The sequence below is a fragment of the Balaenoptera acutorostrata genome, chromosome 1 (assembly GCF_949987535.1).
Source record: "Balaenoptera acutorostrata chromosome 1, mBalAcu1.1, whole genome shotgun sequence".
Taxonomy (NCBI): Eukaryota; Metazoa; Chordata; class Mammalia; order Artiodactyla; family Balaenopteridae; genus Balaenoptera; species Balaenoptera acutorostrata.
In genome coordinates, this window is record NC_080064.1 from 160,560,499 (window position 1) to 160,580,835 (window position 20,337).

The following is a 20,337-nucleotide window of genomic DNA, read 5'->3' on the forward strand; positions in this document are numbered from 1 at the left end:
CTCTTCCCTCCTGAAATCAAGAACGAAAGAGTCTGGGAAGTGTTATCAGCGGTGAGTGTACACTTTTAGGATCAACCTAAGACCAGCAACTAAAAATCTAGTAGCAAAATGAGTGTCAGCAGATAAAATCCAAGGGAACTGAGACAGAAAACTGATACGGTGGTACTGAAGGGCTGAACTCTCAAACTTTATATTTAGGGGATTTCAGAAAATGAATGATAAAAAATTAGATATTTTTAAGACTTACTTCTGCTGCCTCCTTTTTACAAACCTTTAATATCATCTAATCATCACTGAAAATATTAATTCTCCTTTTTTATTATATTTTAACAACTTAATGGAAAAATTTGCCCATGAACTAAAATCTCTTAAGAAAAATTCAGTCCAAAATTATTCAATGCTTGAAAAGCTTTTAAAATATACAAGGCAGGGTAATGAGGGGGTTAAGAGAAGAGGCTCTGGGTTCAGACTGAGACCCAACTGTGTCTGGGCAATTTCTTCTCTGTGCCTCTCTGTGAACTTTATAGAAGTTCCACATCTATAAATAATATAGTAATATTATAATGGTAGTATCTGCTTTAACGCAATGGTGGAAGAATTAAATAAGATAATTAATGTAAAGCACTTAGAATAATGTGTGGCACATTTTAAAAACAAATATATTCATTATTATTATGACAAATTAACAAATTCTTCATCTATTACTGGTATAAAGGCATGGTATTCAATTCAAGAGGATGAAACCAACTATTTACATTGTCCACCTATGTAATTACTTATGGATAAGCATTGGCAGGTGAAAGATTAGAACTTCAAATTTGAGAAACATCCAGAACGCCTCAAAAATATTTAAACATTCACATCATACTCATTATTAGAATGGCCATTATTAAAAAAAAAAAAAGAAAGAAAGAAAATAAGCATTGGAGAGGATACAGAGAAATTAGAACCCTCATTCACTGTTGGTGGGGGTGCAAAATGGTGCAGCCTCTATAGAAAAAAATATGGAAGGTCCTCAAAAAATTAAAAATAGAACTGCCATATGATCCAGTAATCCCACCTCTGGGTATTTTATCCAAAAAATTGAAAGCAGGATCTCGAAGAGATATTTGTACACCCATGCTTATTGCAGCATTAGTCACAATAACCAAGAGGCAGAAACAACCTAATGTCCATTGATGAATGAATGGAAAAAGGAAATGTGATGTATACATCTATACATATAATGGAAAATTATTCAGCTGTGAAAAAAAAGGAAATCCTGACATATACTACAACATAGATGAACTGAGGACAGTATGCTAAGTGAAACAGGCCAGTCACAAAGACATAAATACTACATGATTCTGTTTATAGGGGGTTCTAAAGTAGTTAAACTCATAGAAACAGAAAGTAGAATGGTGATTACCAGGGGTTGGAGGAAGGGGAAGATGGGGAGTTGTTATTTAATTGGTATAGAGTTTCATTTCTGCAAGATGAGATAATGTTGAAGATCTGTTGTACAATAATATGCATATAGTTAGCACTAAGGTATTGTACCCTTAAAAATGGTTACGATGGAAAATTTTAACTTATATATTATGTTATGTGCATTTTATGTTATGCTTTTTACCACAATAAAAAATAAAATGAATTGGACTTCCCTGGTGGTCCAGTGGTTAAGACTCCACGCTTCCAATGCTGGGGACGTGGAGGTTCGATCCCTGTTCGGGGAACTAAGATCCCACGTGCCACATGGTGCGGCCAAAAAAAAGAAAAAAAAAGAAAAAGATGTGAAAAAATAAAATAAATAAAAAATATGCTGGAACATCATTTCTTTTACATATAAACTTATATTAACTTTTCGTATAAACCAGAATACTTTACCAGCATCCATTACCTAATTTTGCTTTCAGGTAAAACTTCTGAAATGGTGTAATAAGAGAACTCCAATGACCAGGCCTGTTGAATCCCAACAACTTAAAGCAACTTCAAAAGAAACTTAATTAATGCCCTGTGTATACTTTATCACTTCTATGATGTTATCTAAATTTATCAAGTAATTATCAGAAAAATGAATCATTGCCTTGGGCTTTACCAGTAAAGAAAAAAAAATTCTGACCCATGCCACTGAACGCCACCCTGCCATTCCTCACAACCTGTCTCACAGCTTCCAAAACCTGAATTCTAACAAGTAACAAATCCTCAGGATTCAAATCATATTGAGACATATACTCCTGCAACTGATTACCCAAAAAAGTGACCCACATTCGCACCAATAGGAACTTCAGACAGCAGAACTCTCATCACTCAATTTTTTTGTTTTCTTTCCTACCTTTAGGGTGAACATTTTAGTGTATCCTAACTGGATTCAGCCAGAACCAATTCTGAATTTAGGGGAAGAAGGATTTTATCATGTAATTACTTTAACATATGTTAAAGCATGCACTTTGAAAAATATGAAGTACAATGTATCTTTCCTAGTATTTGCGCTCAAGCATTTAATATGACGCTCTGTAGACGGTAGCCATTCTAACAAGGTAATTTATTGGTTATTCTCTGAACGAAACAGCATTATTTGTCAGGGCTTGGTTCTGAGTGAGGGAGAACCAAGAGGAAAGAATGAAAGCTATTAGAATGTTAAGAGAGGTACTGATACCTTTTCTTGGGAGTTCATCTTGTTATCAAAGGACAGCCTCCAGCCTCTTCATCAAAACAGTCATCAGATAACACTAGGGTGACCTGGGTGCAAGTCCAGCTGTCTGTAGGCAAAGTATCAGCCACACCCTACTACCTAAGAAGTCCCATCACAGATGCAAAAATCCACCTAGCTAACAGACGAGAAAGTAAATGGTTTTTTTAAAGAATTAATTGGAACTGATCCGTGAAGTCCTTCCGACCTGAGCATGTGAACAACACAAACTTTCTTCTCACCAGTGATTTGCTGGAAGAACTGGTGTGGAGTGCTGGGAGAGGTTGTGGATTTGACCAGTGGTAGGCTGGGCCAGGCTAGGAAAAGAGAATTACTCGCCAACAAATTCCCTGGAGGAAATGGCAATGCACGTGCTTCCTTTCCCGTAAGAAAGTGACTTTATCCGGAACAGGTAAGTATGGATGGCGCAGGTGGACCAGGACAGTGGAACCACAGAGGGCACCAATTCTCACGCCAGCTCCACCTACAATCAGCACCTGGGAGTCCCTTTCCTTCCTGGCTGCTACTTCTGAGGACACTGGCTCAGGTGAACCATGGGAAATGGATTTTATTTTCTGAGTACAGAGGGTTTTATTTAAGAAAAAAAAGTTCACAGAAATTTAAAAAAGAGAGAGAGCATAGCCTCTTAAGTATGCATGTGTAAAGATAATCCAGAATAACATTCGTATTTTTTTTGATTCTATAACGTAGGCCGTATCAGAGTAGAGTCAATGGAGAATATACTAATATTACAGATATATTAGAAATTTAGTTAAAGTGTGAAAATAGAACTAAGTTTAAAAAAATTACTAACAAGCTTGTCCTTTTATTAATTGTAACTATTGCACTTTTAAGAATTAGCGATATTACTACATTTTTTTAATAAATAAAAATAAATGCAATATCATTTACCAGAGGATCATAAAATGCATACTATAATTTCTTCCCAACCACTGTGAAATAACATAGACAGTAGAAGAGAGGGTCACTCGTTTTGCAAATATATTGCTTAGGAAAGTGAATTGTGTCTGCCTAACTTGACTAATTATCCAATCTCACTAATTTGACAGTGAACTACAGTTGGACTTTTTACCATGGCATAAAAAAGTTTCATTGCAAATTCTTTTCCTCCTTGAATGCCACTGGCATATACCCCTTACATGGGATAGGTTCCTATCTACTGTCACCCAACTGGACAACATACCCTTTCAGGAGGTTAAAATATGTTGATTTTAAATGACTTTCAAAATACAGTAACATAATGCAATGTGTTTAATAAACATGCAAATGATACCAGAGATGCTGGTGTTGCAAATGTGAGTTCCTAACATCTGAAGGACAAAAAAATAGTGGGGAACATTAAATTTTCTTCTCTTTTCTTTTCCCTGATCAAAGACCAACCATGCAATTTAATCTCTGAAAATTAATCACTCTTATTTTATACAACCAAGATCCAACTTTTTGTCAGTGACTCTAAATGTTACTTTATTTTCACTTACATTGATTCTGTTTTCTGATTAACTGGCTGATACACACATGTGTATGTCATAGTGAACAGTGAAAAGAGGCTAGAAAATTCTAATTCCTGGAAAAAAAATATTCTGAAAACTGAGATAATAGGCTAAAAAATATCATCACGATAGAGACCTTGCTTTCAATTTAAATAAATGATATGCATGCAAAGCTGTCCAGAAAGTCCTCTGATATGAAAATCCTGGCAGTCATTGTTGCCTACAAGGAAGATGAAGTGAGGGTGTTTTAGTCTAGCAGCTACCCAAACTAGGGCCAGCCTTCAAATCTAGCCCTAGGTTTGTTTTGGTATGACCTCAAGCTCAGAGTGGTTTTTATATTCTTAAACAGCTTAAAAAATAAAACAAACCAAAATTGAGTACATGACAGAGAAGGCATGTGACCTACAGATCCTGAGATATTTACTATCTGTTTTACCCTCTGGTCCTTTACAGAAGAATTTTGCTACCATTAGCTCTTCAACAACCTCAGAAGTGATGACAATTTAGGCCAATTCCTAAAGGTCAGAACAAACCATGAAAAAGGAATCACTACTCATTTATCCTGAGAAGTGGGTCCACTAAGTCAAAACTGAGAGAGATCAAACTGTAAACTGTGCTGTTTCCTAAAATATCAATTCGCATAATACATATTCTTTACCCACAAAGAAAGCCTGCAATACTAAATTTTACTATTAAAATAAACACTGAAGCTAACAACTAAAGTAGCAGGAGAATAATATTTCTCATTGATAACTTGGCAACATTCATGCATTTCAAAAACTCAGACAAAATTGGCATCACATGCAAGGAAAAGTGGACAAGTCAGTTAAACATAACAAAAGCAAGCTCGGAGTTAAAGCAAATGAGGTTTAGACAATATTTCTTTTGAAAATATCACCTCAGTATTTAATTTAACACTGCATCTAAACTGATAATCAATGAGATTTGTTAAGTCAATTTAGACAATTCCATATTATTTTGAATTTTAATTTTAGAACATATTCATTTTGAAGATGCTACATACAAACCGGGATAGTTATTTTCTCTAAATGCTATTTAAGTTGAACAGATAATACCTTATTATTTTCCTTGGTAAGGTTCATATGATGTACAGACACTCCATTTGTAAGTTATTTCCGCCAGTGCTGCAAATATTCTATTCTGAGACTAAAATAGCACATGATGGCAAAGAAAATGCTACATCCAGGAAAGGTCCTCTAGGACTAAGCCGTCTACTTCAGGAAGGAGTCAACAATTCAGGGTGGAAAATAGCAGACACATAGACTGTGCCCATTCACCTTGAGCATATGCCTTCCTCCTCTTAATGCCCTATGATTAAGGTGAGATTTAGGCTCTTATCAGTGTCACCTTTGGACTCAGACTAGGAGGGCCCCCCACCCGAAAGCCCTGGGCTTTAGAAAGTATCATGGTGCAAGCCCTTCCACAGGCTAAGGACACAAGCCCCGTTTGTACCGCATGATCCCCAGTACCCGGGACTCCTGAATTCCCAGGATAAGCCCCTACAAACCCCGTTCCAGGACCTGCGTGGCCCTCTCCCCTGGGTCGCTCCTCTGAAAGATGGCCTGGGCTGGACCGCAGTGCCAGAGGGCACATTACGAGGCCTGTGCGTGGTCAAGGTGCAGCTGTTAGGAAGGGGTGGATGGGCCTTGGACATGGGGGCAGGGGTGTCCACACTACGTACCAGACATGATGGAAGGCAGAGGGGAAGGAAGAGAAATGGGCTGGGCTGCAAGCTAAAAGCTGGCTCTCCTTCTACTGCCTCTTTCTGACACAAAACTCCTAAGAGTCTAAGAATTAAAAACGCCAAGCTAGCCTCCCAGGCCACTGTGAAGGCGTATTTGTCAAATAAGAGAACAGAACATATTTGACTTAGCAGTTTGTTATCTTAATTTACAAACGCTTACATATTTACATACACAATAGGTGGGTGTACACTGTCTCAGGTCCCACGAGCATCCGCAGTGGACTTGGTTCTCATGATGGTCCCTCCTAGATTTCACGCTGCAAAGACATTCTGCTTTTTTATTTCCTGAATCCCATATTCAAAGCTTAATTGGGATATTTTACTCAAGTGATAAGATTCAGGTTCCCTTTCTGATTAACCTAGTTTCCCATCCACAGTCACAGAAAAAAAAAATTAATTGATCACCACAAAACTACATAAAACCAGGGGAATTCTCTGGTGGGCCAGTGGTTAGGACTCGGTGCTTTCACTGCCGAGGGCCTGGGTTCAATCCCTGGTCAGGGAATTAGGATCCCACCAGCCGAGCAGCACAGTCAAAAAACAAAACAAAACAAAACCAAAAAAGCTATATAAAACCAATCAAATTTCCAATCGGCCCACCTAAATGCCCTCTAATATAAAAGGGCACTATTGTGAAAAATGGCTACAGGGAGAGAAAGTTTACTATCAGAGCAAAAGGGGGGTAGCTGTGAGCTGAGAAGCTCACAGGTCCTTCTAGTTTAGCATCAAAGACATCTATTTGTCCTAGAGTATTTGAACCACCCCGTGCTTGAATAGTCCAGTCATACTGCCAGTATCAACCAGAGTCAATCAATTATTGAGCCCTTACTATGGGCCAGGTGCTTTGATAGTCTCTTCATTTAATCCTTACCACCTGGGGAAGGGAGGCACAGAGAAGTTATGGCCTCTCAGCAGGTAAGTGGCTAAGACTTGGACCTGGTTTTATATGAATCCAAAACCCATGCTAGAAAGAATATCTTAAAAAAAATAATCTCCTATTTTTAAAATATATAATATCCTTTTTAAAAGAGGGGGGAATGCCATATTTCTAGCACAAGAATGAACGGTTGAAATGGTTATATTAATAAATATATACAATTTATTTTCCATATTCTTAAATAGACATAAAAACTTCACGGGGCTAGTGTTTTGTGAATTAAATAATGAAACATATATTGACTTTGGGGGGATATAAAGATATTTTCCTTCTCTTACCTCCTTAATAAGAATCCAGGGAAAACTCTTAATGAGAAGGTACCAAAAAAAAAAACCCACAGAAGTTCCCACTCATTTATGAATTAAGGCCAAACTAGAATTAGAAAAAACAATCAGAATAACGATATCACACACAAAAATTAATAAGCCTAGAAAATGACAATGAAATCATTGCTGCCATTGTAACCCTGTGGGATGATAGAGCAGTCAAAATCCTCTAAAAAGTTTTTGGTCAGAAAAAAAAAGAAAAGAAAGAAAAAAGCAAACTAAAACCTTCCAAAACTTTGACTTTTACTTAAGTGTTGACCTAATTCAATAGTTTTCCAATGATAACTTGGAAACAGTCAATAAATAAAATATGCCTTTCTGGTTGACTTTCACTGAAATTTATGATTAACTGCCTTTCGCAACTAGAATACCACATTCAGCTTTGAAAAGAACAATTCTCATTACTTTTCGCAAGAGGCGCTCTGAATATATGTTCTTTTGGCTCTAAATTTAAGAAGTATTTTGTCCAACTATTAAAATGTATTGCATATTGGATAACCAATCTTAATTATCACAAGAAATAAAAATTCTAAAGAGGAAATATTCCCATGACTATGGCTTTGAATATATATGTCCCTTAGTCAAGTCAATGAGACCAGAACCAGGCAGCCACACTTACCCCCTTGGCCATAGCGGCTATGAGATGGTGGGAAGACTTGTTCTTAAGGGCAGTTGCATAATCCTTTCTCATTCTGCAGGAGAGCTTTAAGGGAGGGAAGGGAAAGACTACCATCGGTCAAGGAGAGTTTGGCTGCAATGCTGCCTCAAGGCATGAGAATGGATTCTATGGTCCCTTCCACATCAGACTAAGCATCTGTGATGATGCAACAGATTCGGCCACTTTCAACATCTTCCGAGTTGAATCGCTATCACTAGTTGGCCAGAGGAAGGAGGGGCCGTTCCAATCTCCCTTACAATTACCGCCCTAATTATTACATTACACTTTCACAATTTAATCCCTTTATTTGCCTCACTGCTTTTTGGGGGCTAAGTGAGTATCACGGCGTGATGCCCGCTGATGTAGCTAGCAGGGTAGCAGGGCAGCAGGAGTGCCACCCAGCTGCCAGCTACAAGCACAGCCAGGTGGGCAAGCCCAGAGTGCTAATCCGGACAGTGACATGTCTGCTGCTCAAAATCCTTGACAGTTGCTGTCTCCAATATGGAGTAGAACTGAGCACTATACATCAATGCCAAGAATCACCCTGTGGTTCACCCTGTGAGGCTTTGGGTAGCATTTCAGCATCCTAAGGAAGAATCAGCGATAGAAGTGCAATTGTTCTATTCCAGGGATCGCTCGGTAAGTAACTATTGCACGGCTATTAATAGCTAAGCGATAGGATTTCTTTTTCTTTTTTTTTTTTTTTAAACAACTGTCAGGAAATGTTTTCACATAGTTGTCCTATCTTTGGAAAACATACTGAGGACCACGTTGTTTCAATCCCCCCCCCCTCCCAAAACAGAAAACTTTGGTATTCCCTCAAAGCAGGAGACATTTATAGGAGGAATTCACTGCAATCCACAAACCTTTGGGAACCAAGCTTTCACACAGTGTTGCTAAGCTGAAACTCAGGCCAGCACAGTGCCAGGCCCACAGTAGGTTTTTAGTCAATATTTGTTGAGTAAATGGGAGTGATTTTCATTTTGAGACCATTTTGCTTATACCAGCGTACACAGTGTTTGTTAATTTATCCCCAAACACTCCCTTATCTTTGTGTAGTTAGACCCCGAGCTGTGTAAACTGAATTAACAAAACCAAATTACTAACAGTTTAAATCTGAGATGTTCTGTAGCATCCATATTCTAATACTGTTGGACAATGGGTGGTAGGAACCCGAAGATTTGAAGTGTGTTTTCATTCTCAAGTTTTGCAATCTAGTAAGTAGGCTGAAGAGATACTTTCAAATGCCCCAAAGTGGGAGGAAGCTTTGCATACAGATCATCATTGTTTATTTACTCACTTTACATGTGATTTTGTATTTCACTTTATCCAGAAGCATTCCTTGAGGTAGGTATTAACGCCTTCAGTTTATAAATGAGAAGAAGGAAAATAAAGATCCAGTGGATGAAGGATTTTTGTAAGAAAATGCTAATAAAATATGGCTATGGTGATCAATTAAATATGAAGATACAGCTATTAAAATATTTAGGTAATTCATACATACGCCACACTAACTTGGCTTGTGTTCTTCCGTTAAAACTATGAAAGGCCGTGAAAAGATTAGGCTGATAGATCCACTCTATTATGTAAGAGTTATGATATCTTGAACAACTGTGCACTTTAACTCTTTAACTGTGTATTCATCAGCCATACATCAAGGAAGTGATTATGTAATAGACAGCACAAAAGCAATGGGAGATGGTACCACCTGTTCCACTCAGGACAATCACTGATCTTCAGTGCTACTGGGTGAAAAGACTTGCCCGCCCACATGCTCGTAAAAGGAAAGGGTAGAAGATTACTCTCTGTGCTCATAAAGGGGTTCAGAATCACCTTTTGTTAAAACATTTAGAAGGATTAGAGTTTAACAAACATCATCTCCTTTGCACTTTAAAAACCAGTAAGCATGTCACACAGTTATTAAACTGATTTCAGTTATGTCCAACAAGGGACCAGTAGACGACAAAGAAGAGTTGTCAGCGGTAAATCAGCAGCAACACGGTAATAGAGCTGTGGTTCTCAAACTCAGGTGAGCATCAGAGTCACCTGGAGGGCTTGGCAAAGCACGAATTGCTGGGCCCTCCCCCAGGGATTCTGACGGAGGTAATCTGGGATGAAGGATGGGAATCTGCATTTCTAACAAATTCCCTGGTGATACTGAGAGCGGCCACACTTTCAAAAGCACTGTCACAGAACACAGCACAGTATAGTGCAGTGGTTCTTAACCTCGGCTTTAGATGAAGCATTAACTAGGAAGCTTTCATAAATCCCCGCTTGCCCTGGCTGCACCCAAGGCCAATTAATTCTGAATTTGGAGGTATGAGCCTAGGCATCAGTATTTTTTTTATGTCTCCAGGTGACTCCTGTGAGCCTGCAAGGTTGAGAACCACTGACATGAGGGAAAACACACTTGTATCTATAACTGGTTAAGAAGATACATTTTGGGTATTTTTGTTTTGGCCATGCTATGTGCTTTGTGGAATCTCAGTTCCCTGACTAGAGAGTGAACCCGGGCCCTCAGCAGTGAAAGCGTGGAGTCCTAACCATTGGACCGCCAGGACATTCCCAGAAGATACGCTTTGTAAACCACGGAGCAGAGCAGAATACAATCACTGGTGTGCTGGGGATCCTCAATAAACAATGATTCTTTCCTTCCTCTATTTTCTTCAAAAGTGTATCACAAAGGATCTAAACAAGTGAAATGTAATTTTCTGTAAGATATATATCTATAGCTTTGAAAAGGAGCTGAGTTTTGTATTTGTGGATTCCTAGTTTAAAGGGTCACATACAAATTTTAGTCATGTTTTTCTACATTTTTCGGTGGGAAATAATATTGTTATTTATAAATCCGGAGATCTATAAAGGTTTGGGTATGTCTTACATACGTTGGAAGCATATTTTATATTTTGGTACAGTTTGGAAGCTTTTTCATACAAATTTATTAAAAAGGTGGGGAAAGTACATCCAACCACAGGAAAAGAAGGAAGGGCGTAGAAAATTAAATTTGTTTAGAGACGTGATTCTCAAAAGTGTAGTTCCTGGACCAGCATCAGCATCGTCTGAAAACTTGTTAGAAATATAAATTTTCAGACCCCCTACCCAAGACAGATCTAATGAATCAGAAGCTCTGGGAGTGGATGATCTGCATTTTCACAAGCTCTCCAGGCGAGTCTGATGCACACTCTACTTTGAAAACCACTGGTCTAAAATATTTATCATTTCAGCTATACGAAGAACAGAAGAGGTAAAAGCACTATTTGTCCAGTGCGCATCGGTTCAGTGGCTATCCAGACCCCCACTGCTCTAATAACAGCTGTGCTCTTTCAAACTCCACCCATAGCTTATTATCATTCCATCTTTAGAGCTTGATAGTAAACGCGGAATTGATAGGGAGCATATGCGGGGATGGGGGGGTGGGGGGGTGGGGAGTCTATTCTACAAACCCTCCACTATCAATTTTCATCTATTTCTATTTTGTACTCAAGATAGAATTAAGAATGCACAACTTGACTAACAAGGGCCAGAACCACGAAAACCAACCAACCAACCATCACATGAGGCTGGAGGAGGGTGGGTATCGCCAGGTGCAACCCTCACTCACCTTGAATCGTCCTCTTGAAGAATGCCTTGCAGGCTTCACAGGATGCTACCCCATAGTGGTACCCAGACGCGATGTCACCGCACACTAAACACAGTCTCTTGGGCATCGAGTTGAGCATGTATTCGCACTTGGTCTGGGGGTCTTCAACAATGGTGCTGGAGCAGTCATCGTACAGTTTCCGGACAGGCCCACTACCTCCTAGGATAGGCGCAGAAGGGTAGAGAGGTGGCGAATCAAGTCCGTTCTGATGGCCATTCATGGTTGAACTGTAGCTCCCGCTGGCGTCTGAAGAGCCACCTGGGCTGTGGTGGTTGACGCTGTCCCTCAGGGAGGCCGGGCTGGAGGGTTCCGTCTTGATGAAGGACGAACAGCTGGAATCAATGTGTCGATCTTTGTTTGACATTCTGCAGAGAAGCCTGAGGTTTAGGGAGGTGCAAACAGAGAGAGAAAGAGGAGAGAGTGTCAAACACAGATACCAAAAGAGGTAGAAACAAAGAGAAGGTGAAAAAATAGAGAAAGTGAAAAAAAAGATCGAAAGGAGAAAAAAAAAAAAGAGAGAAGAATTCATACGTTAAAGACATTGCTCTTTGAGAGTGCTGCATAAGAACTAGGGACTACACATCATTCTCTAGTCAATATCTCTTGTTCTACAACAAGGTAATCAGCATAAGGGCGTGACAGGGTTACATCAAAGTGCCCAGACAGGCCATAAACAAAAGCTCTAACAGATCCAGTTCCTTTCGTTTTACCTTTCTCTTCAAGAACCACTGTCAATATCTAAATCAACTCTCTAGATTCTAAATTTAGCCAGGGAAGAGGAGTAATTTGCAAAGTCCATATCACTTCTAAAATTACCCTTATCCTCACTCTACTTTTCTCTTCCATTTTCTGATGTTGCAGTCATTTTATTATGAGCAGAACTAAACTTTTATTGTCAAGACCGAACAGATGATTCCTCAGCTCTGTAATTACTGTTTGTCAGCACGCTTCCATAAGCATAACTGTGTCTTTTATTGATCTAAGACACACAGGGAATATATCCTCAATCACGTTGCCTCTTTAATTAAATTGCTCTATTTCCTAGACATTTAGCGATACAGAAAGACATCAAGGATAAAATGCTAGCCAATATTTAAGGATTATTTCCTAGAGCCCACAAAACAGTGAAATGATCACCAGCACTGATTAATAAATATGTACATGTGTTTACATGTGTCCGTGTCTGCATGTGCGATTTGCCACTGTTGAAGAGAGGAATCACTAAAAGCCATTTGAGCCTTCAGTATACCTGTGAATCCATAAACCTGATACTTCATATTCAGCAAAGTAAGGATGTATCAAGTTTTGCCCTGAAAAAATGAGATTTGCGATGGTCTCTTTTTCTCCCCTTCCTTTGGTCTTTTAACATCATACCTCCTAAAAGGAAATATGATGAAGCATCTAATCTAACAAACTCTCTCTCTTATCTAGAAGAAACAGACTGCCCCTCTTACTTTGTCAGACCCGTAAGTGATTAAATTTCGGAAGAGGTAATTAGATGAAAAGATATAATTGGTCCTATTTTCTTTCCGGTTCGCCATAGTGCAAAACCCCTTTTAGCAAAGTCTCTAGGAACCTTCTGAGAGCCCACTATAGAAAGAAGAGGTGACAGTTGAGAAACAAACTTAGATAATTGCTTCCCAGTGGAAAGTTGATTTATGGGAATCCCACAGGGTAATGGTCATTCACTCGAATTTGGGGGAGTAGTCACAGGATAACCGAAGGGATGCAATTATCTCTTTCACTATAAATCTAATGATATTTTATCACTGCACAAATTTCATGCTCTCCTCCGGGTGCCCCCTTCCCCCACTGTTCTGTTACTTTCAAAAGAAGAAAAATATGGTTATTTCCTATCAGGGAATGTTCACTGAACGGTTCCGAGAAGGCGGTCTCAAGAGCAAAGCATCCAGAGCAAGAATTTGCCTCTTTCCTAGCAGATTTCCCATTGGAAGTTTTGTGCCTCTTTCTAAAGTAAAGCAAACTCAGGATGTGAAGAAAGCAAACAGGAAGGAGAAATCCACAAAAATATCTTCTTGCTTTCGCCCACCCACTTGTGTTGTCCTTTCATCAAGAACTAGTGAAAGAAAAAATAGCCCCCTCCAGCCTAAACCGGGCGTCCGCTCCCTCCCGCATCTGCTGCCTTGTCCCCGTCACTGTTAATGAGCTCTGTAATTAATAGATCGCTCTCCTTGTCTCCCAGCTTGCACCCTGGGCTAAGCACTTTTCCTCAAGTCAACGTTTGAAAGAAAGCGGGTCGGCACTGACTTACAGCAGCCCTGCAAATTCCTTTTAATTTAAAGCACTTACTCTACCACTTCACTTATTACCTTATAATTACTGGACTGCTCGCACATACATTATGATCTTAGACTACAGTTAGAAGTTGTTAGGGTACTAAAACACGGTCGCTCCCCTTTCCTCTCTCCGGCACTGAATCTCTCACAGCCACGACAATGAACTCTTTCGCCATCTGCCTGCGAGGCACCATTTCTTAATCATTTTTTCTTTTTCCCAAGGAGAGTTGCTTTGAGCTGCTTGATCACAAAACAGACCACGCTTTCCCTGGGCCTTCTTTTCTCTCTCTCTCTTTTCTTGGATTGTCTCTGTTCAATTTTATCCCAATTTTCTTTCCCTCGGGCGTTTTCTCATGGACTTCTAAAATGTGCAGAACTCTTGACTGAGAAACAAGGCCAGGAATCACCCTCCTATTTATGGAAGGGTTATTTGCAAAGTCACCAAATGTTTATGTGTCAAATGCATGTTGTTAAGGTCTTTGAAAAATTGGGTGTCTCCAGCCAGCTGTCTCCTCGAAAATCTCAGCCCCTAACTTTGCAATAATCTGGATGGAAGCAAGAAAATTCAGGAAGTTCAAGTGGTCGGGGAAGCCTTTGGACAGTGGCAATCTCTTCTACACAAGTCTGGCCATTGTAGCTGTAAAGGAAAGTGAACATGCTGGATCGGTGCTGTAGGTTTTATATGTTTCTTCTCAGACATGAACTGCTTCCTTAATGAATACCTTTTTGCCCAGTGGAAATAATAATAGAGTTGCCATTTATCAAGTGCTTACTACATGTCAGGCATTGACCTGAGTACTTTCCAAATATTACCTCATTTAATCCCCAAGACAACCTTGTGAGGGAGGTATTACTCTTTAGGAAACAGAGCCTCAGACATCAAACAATTTCCTGAAAGTCATACAGTTTGGAAGTGGAAGAGTCGGGATTTCAACTCAGGGCTGACTCCAAAGTCCAGTGCGGAAATGTCCTGAAGCCAACAGAGAGTTTTTCAAGGTGTTCACTGATGATTTTAAATAGCCAAGCACAGAGGGGTAGAGCTGGCACACACAGAGGCTCTATGACATTCACACTCACCCATGAGTGGAAAAGTGGCTGAAGAAGCCACCACGCTGGCTACAAGGCCACCCCGTTGAGTCACCCTCCCCAGGGTTTGGAGTGACACCGAAACAGAATCTGAAAGAACACAGTTGTCTCCTAATTACTACTTAGCTCATTACACTGAACATTTCCTAGACACCATTACATTATACCCTAAAACTACAGTGGGTCTTAATTCTCTCCCTCTCTGTCTCTGAAATTCTACAGCTCTATTATTCAAGCCTGAGATATTCACAACTATCTATAAATTCAATTGTCAGCTGGTGGGTTTTATTCTAGACTTCACTTCAATCTAAAATTAGAGGCACTAAAATTCACATTAACTCTAAGAGGAATGTAGTGAATAAGACTTTATTTCAAAAGAACACCTTTTTGTCAGAAAGAGCCATTTCCAAGATGATGGCTTTATCTGGAGCCAAAGAGAATAAGCCCAATTCCACATTGTGCTGTTAACGCAGAAATTTTAGGTCACATTGGATTAATAAAAATCTAAATTTCGTTAAGAATTATGAACAGAAATAACATGTGTTGGGAAAATGTGGGAAATATTTATTTTAAAGGCTCTGTAGAGTTGCTTTTATTTTATTATTTTAAGAGAAATGATGGGAGACACAAGGGAAAAAGAGAAGCAACTTTCTAAAAATCTTCTCTGAGTGAACACCCTGAGAATAAACTGGACGGAGAAACAACCATGTCAAGAACAACATTTATGTTCTTTATAAGAAACTAAATTTGAGGGATATAACAGCTTTCCAGAGGCCAGGGACATTGCAGTGCTTTAGAAAGTATTTTCAATACAGTTTGAGATATAGTCTTCTGTATTCTATATATATTCTATATATGTTCTATTATATATATTATACATATATATACATTTATATATAAATTCTGATGATCCTGCTTCAACATAGGAACTTCTCGCCCAGCCTTGCTTAAGGGTTAGCAAGAGTAAAATTTATCTTTGGTGTTAGATACTAATGACCAGGCAGATAAAGCTTCTTGGTTGCTGGACTATTTAAAAATGTAATTTTTGACAGTTGATTAACTGTACGTACAGGTGTTCATGTATAGGGAGAAAGTGACAGACAAAAAGAATAAGAATCAATAAGTTGCTGCTGGAGGGGGAAAACAAGATAATCTGTAAGTTAATATTCCATTTATATTATAATTATCAAGCTTGTTTTCAGAGAGGCTACCTAGATCCAGGTAAATGTATGACTGTGAGTGAATTGCTGTGAATTTCTGGGCAATGTGTAGGTGTCCAGAGTGGTCTACATTTCCCAGAAGGGACTTAAGCCTACGTTCCATAGGCTTATATATGATTAAATATTATTAACCCTTTCACCAAACTATTGGGTTGCCCAAAAAGTTCGTTCGGTTAGTGAATACGTTGTTCAACAGTTCTTCGTGAAAGTTAAAAATGTGTCTTTTAGTTTTACCTAAACCCGAACGAACATTTTGGCCAATCCAATAAAAGTTTGTAATAAGCAGCTGCATTTCATCTTTTGAATTTTATACCAAACTTGAGTTCATTTGCTACTTTATTTCCCTCCTAAAAAAAGTGGTGCATCAATGCAACACATGTGTACAGATCTTCTTCTTTGGCCTTCCTGATTTTAACACCAAGGAAAGATTTTTTGAAATTTTATTATACCTATTTCAGTGACAGACACCTAAATAGGCTAAATAAATGACAACTAAACAACTCACTAGTTTATTTTCTTCCTTGTCATCCTTAAGGGCCCGAAAAGGTACCCATCATCATTATAAATTCCAAACACTTTATCAATTTATATCTCAAAGTTTTACATAACAACAATGGAGCCAGCAAACCTGCAAGCTTACAAATATGAGAAGACAGAGAGAGAGAGAGAGAAGACAGAATCCTTAGTTCTCTCACTGAATCAGAGAATTTCAGGGTTGGAAAGGAAGGTTATCGAAAGTCCTATCGCTCATCACTTAACCTATCCAAAGTAGGAATGAAGTTATAAGGATTGGTCGGTTTTCTACCTGTCGAAATCACCAGATTGAATATTTAAGTATTTTTGTTTCAAAAAATAAGAAGCTTTTATTAGCCTATAGGTTTTGGGTTTTGTTTTAATGCTTTAAGAAGAAAACCTCCAAGACTAAGGCAGCAGCTCCCCGAGGCCCAGGCTTCCAAGCTCATGACCCCAGCAGCTCCGCTGGCAGTCTGAGTTACAACTCCAAGCACGCCACTTTACAATGAGCTTTTTTTTTTTTCTCCTGCTTCAACTAATTGCACTCTCATAAAGTGGCAAAATGTGAATCACTTAGTAACAAAATGGGCACCAGCTGCTATTGTCAAAGAATGGTGATGCTGAAGAAAGAGAAAGCAACCGAATGAAGTGTCATGTCAGAAATCAACGGTGCAACGTGTGATTTGAGAAAACATGACTACTTTACAGAGACAGGGTGTCATTATGGCATCACAGTAATACGCTGCTTTGACAACTGCTGGGTCTAACATATCATCATTGCATTAAGGTACACTGGCTTAGTTGGGGAAGGAAGAGAGAGGATTTTTTCTTTTAATAAGAAATATCTTCAGGTCTGCCTGGTTAACCTAACAGAAGGAGACCATTAATTGTAAAGAAGGAATTGTAAATCCTGACCCACACGCCAGAAAGATTAAAACACATGCGCACATATGCACACACACTTAGATACTATTTTAGGTCTTCTTTAATAAACGTGGAGGCCCATCTAATGGAACAGAGGTCTGCATAACATGATCACAATGATTTAGTGATGCCGCTTCTTGATTCTTTGAACAAATAACTTGTGCGTTTAGTCTAAAAGACTCTTTGCAACTCACTCTGTCAAGAACCAGAGTAAGCAAACAGCTCCCCACAAAGCTGATGCTTGAGTTGTTGACAAGAGATGTAGCTAAGTTGTGTGGGAACCAGGGGCCAGCTCCTTCAAGTAACAAATCGGAGCCTCTATCTAAGCTGAACGCTTTCCCAGTTCTGTCAAGGGCCACGCGTGCTACACTAAGCAAAGAAGTTTAGGACAAATAAAAACAGGAGACTTGGAACTCATTTCTGGCCAGTCGTTGAAAGCACCCCAGGAATATAATTTCATACCTAGGGCTAAACCATGACCAGGAAGGACCTTGCTGAAGCCCTATCTGCTTTTAGGGCTCCAGTGTTCAATTTTGCTCTGAAATTAGGTTGGTCGACTATCCTGATTTAATCACTGAAGTCTCATGTCCTGGGACTTCCTTAGTCCAGACAATCCAGGATGGTTGGCCATCCAATCGGATATAGAGAAAGACCTATAAAACCTTGTGCCTTTCCTCCTGCTGTTGTCCCTAAAACAAAGGAAGGGAAATGGATTCCATTCCTTTTCAGCAAAGAGAAATGCGCTATTCACACTGGGGGTGTTCTAAGTGTATGCGTTAGAAAGTGCCTGCATCCTATCTTACTGTATCATTCCAGCCAGAGGCCACTGCCCAGTGCCTTGTTAAGCTATCCAGACTATTTTAGATGTAGGAAATTGCAATTGCTTCAGTTTGCGTTACCAGGTGATTTCTGATGCTTCCTGGTTGATAAACTTTATTAATGGGAAAAGAAATGGTCCTGTGATATCACAATGTGTTGCTCATTACAGTTGTTGACAGTTTCTGTATTGAAGGATTTGATCTGATGCAGGAGCGCTTACTAGTGTAATTCATCCTTAGCTTGTTTTCTTGGACCTATGTCAATCTGGGGGTGCGCCTCCCTTGTTTATAGCTCTAAATACAGTAAGCGAGCTACTGGCAAATCAATAAGACTGTTAAATGCATAATAATGCTGGGTAATTGCATACATGATGTTTTGCATAATTAACCGTCTGAGCTTTTCTTTAATATAATGGGCTCTCATGTAATATAGAGCAGCTATAAGTCTATAAAATATACAGTTTATATGAACCATGATTCTGCTTAAAACTCTGGCTAATCACCTACATTGGCTTTGAAGGGAGAGCTCTCCTCCACTGCCAAGTCCAAATCAATTCTTATGACATTACTTTACAACTAACATGATATTTAACTGATGATGGCTATTAGCTATTATACAGATTGCACTCAAGGACTGTAACAGTAGGGGAAAAAAATACCATTCAGTTTAAACAAACTTCTGCCATGTAATCAATATTACTGAGGCAAATTAAGTGTTTTAACAAGTGTGTATATTTGCCCTAATGCGGCTTAATTAACTATATCCTCACAACTGCCCAAGTCCAGGACACCTATGGATATTAGAAGACAACGTCAAGAACTGTCTAGTCAGCGACTCAGATGCACAAGAGATGCAAAACAAGCATTTTATCTTCAATCCCTAAGGACAGTTCTTTCCTTACACAAGTTACTCCCCTGGGACCAAAAGCCAGAGGCCCAGAAGGGCTTTAGAATCGTGTACTCTACATCTTGATGTAGGAAATGCCCAAGTGTTGACCGGATCACTATCTCCAGGGTAGAGTGAAACAGCCCTGGGCACAAGGTGGGGACCCTGCCAGAAAAAAAAACGGTGAGTATGGGGTAAAAAACTACCTAAGATAAATCATCAAAATGAAGCTTATGATATATGCTGAATGTAACATTTATTCGGTCTTAGAGATTTACTACGCCATGAGCAGACCTCCTCTGCAGTAAGCTTTCTAGAGAAAAAAAATAGTCTCCTCCTTCTACAAATCTCTGGTCTTTCAAACAGAAATATGGATCAATAAAGGTTGCTTGTGTTCAGACAATTCCGTTTTCAAGCAGTCAAGGAGCACGCCGAAGAGAAAAAGCCGACACGCCAGCGGGGGGACTGACAGCTAAATGAAGACCTTCTAAAGGCATCTCGCTAGAGGAGAAATAAACAGACATTCAACTCATAGAAAGTCTATGCACTGATCTTTACAAATTAAAAATCGAATATAGATGCTTTACACACACACTCCAGTGATGGAGTTCACAAATCAAATCCAGGTCAGTGAAAGCTCAGGCTGCCTGAATCTCCCTTTCCTATTCTCTTTGCTACGCTGGAAGAGGAAATAAGAATGCTACCAGGAGTTGATGTAAGGATATTGAGATCATCGTATTGATGTCACCCTTTACTCATTAAGAAAATGTTTTGCAAAAGCAATTACAATGACCAATAAGCCAGCTGCCTCCATAGATATAGGCCAGTTCCTCTGGAGTGGAACTCTGAAACATTCCCGGAAACTGGGTGAATCACAGTGGTGAGAAAGCTGAGCTGCTGAGGAGGAATCACCGTTGAAATAAAGGTTGCTTCGAGCATATTGGAACATTTCTATGTTAGAGAGGGAGATTCATCGTACCGCCACAGATAATAAACCACATCTTTCCCTGTTGGACAGCGGTTAAACTATATTTATACTTTTAACTTAATAGCTTAGTTTGCAGTAGTTAACATCTGGATGCAAA

At 39.3% G+C, this 20,337-nt stretch overlaps 1 protein-coding gene across 12 annotated transcripts in view; it reads right to left on the reverse strand.

Moving 5' to 3' along the window:
• LOC103015852 (cyclin-Y-like protein 1) overlaps nt 1-20,337 on the reverse strand; it is a 311,035-nt gene that overhangs the window by 171,200 nt on the left and 119,498 nt on the right. For 9 of the 12 annotated variants that reach the window (XM_057542010.1, XM_057542018.1, XM_057542013.1 and 6 more), the window contains one exon: nt 11,470-11,885. The exons of the other annotated variants lie outside the window; for them this stretch is intronic. In XM_057542010.1, the coding sequence (XP_057397993.1) occupies nt 11,470-11,885 (416 nt within the window). The remainder of the gene's footprint in view (nt 1-11,469; nt 11,886-20,337) is intronic. 12 annotated transcript variants of the gene reach the window in all.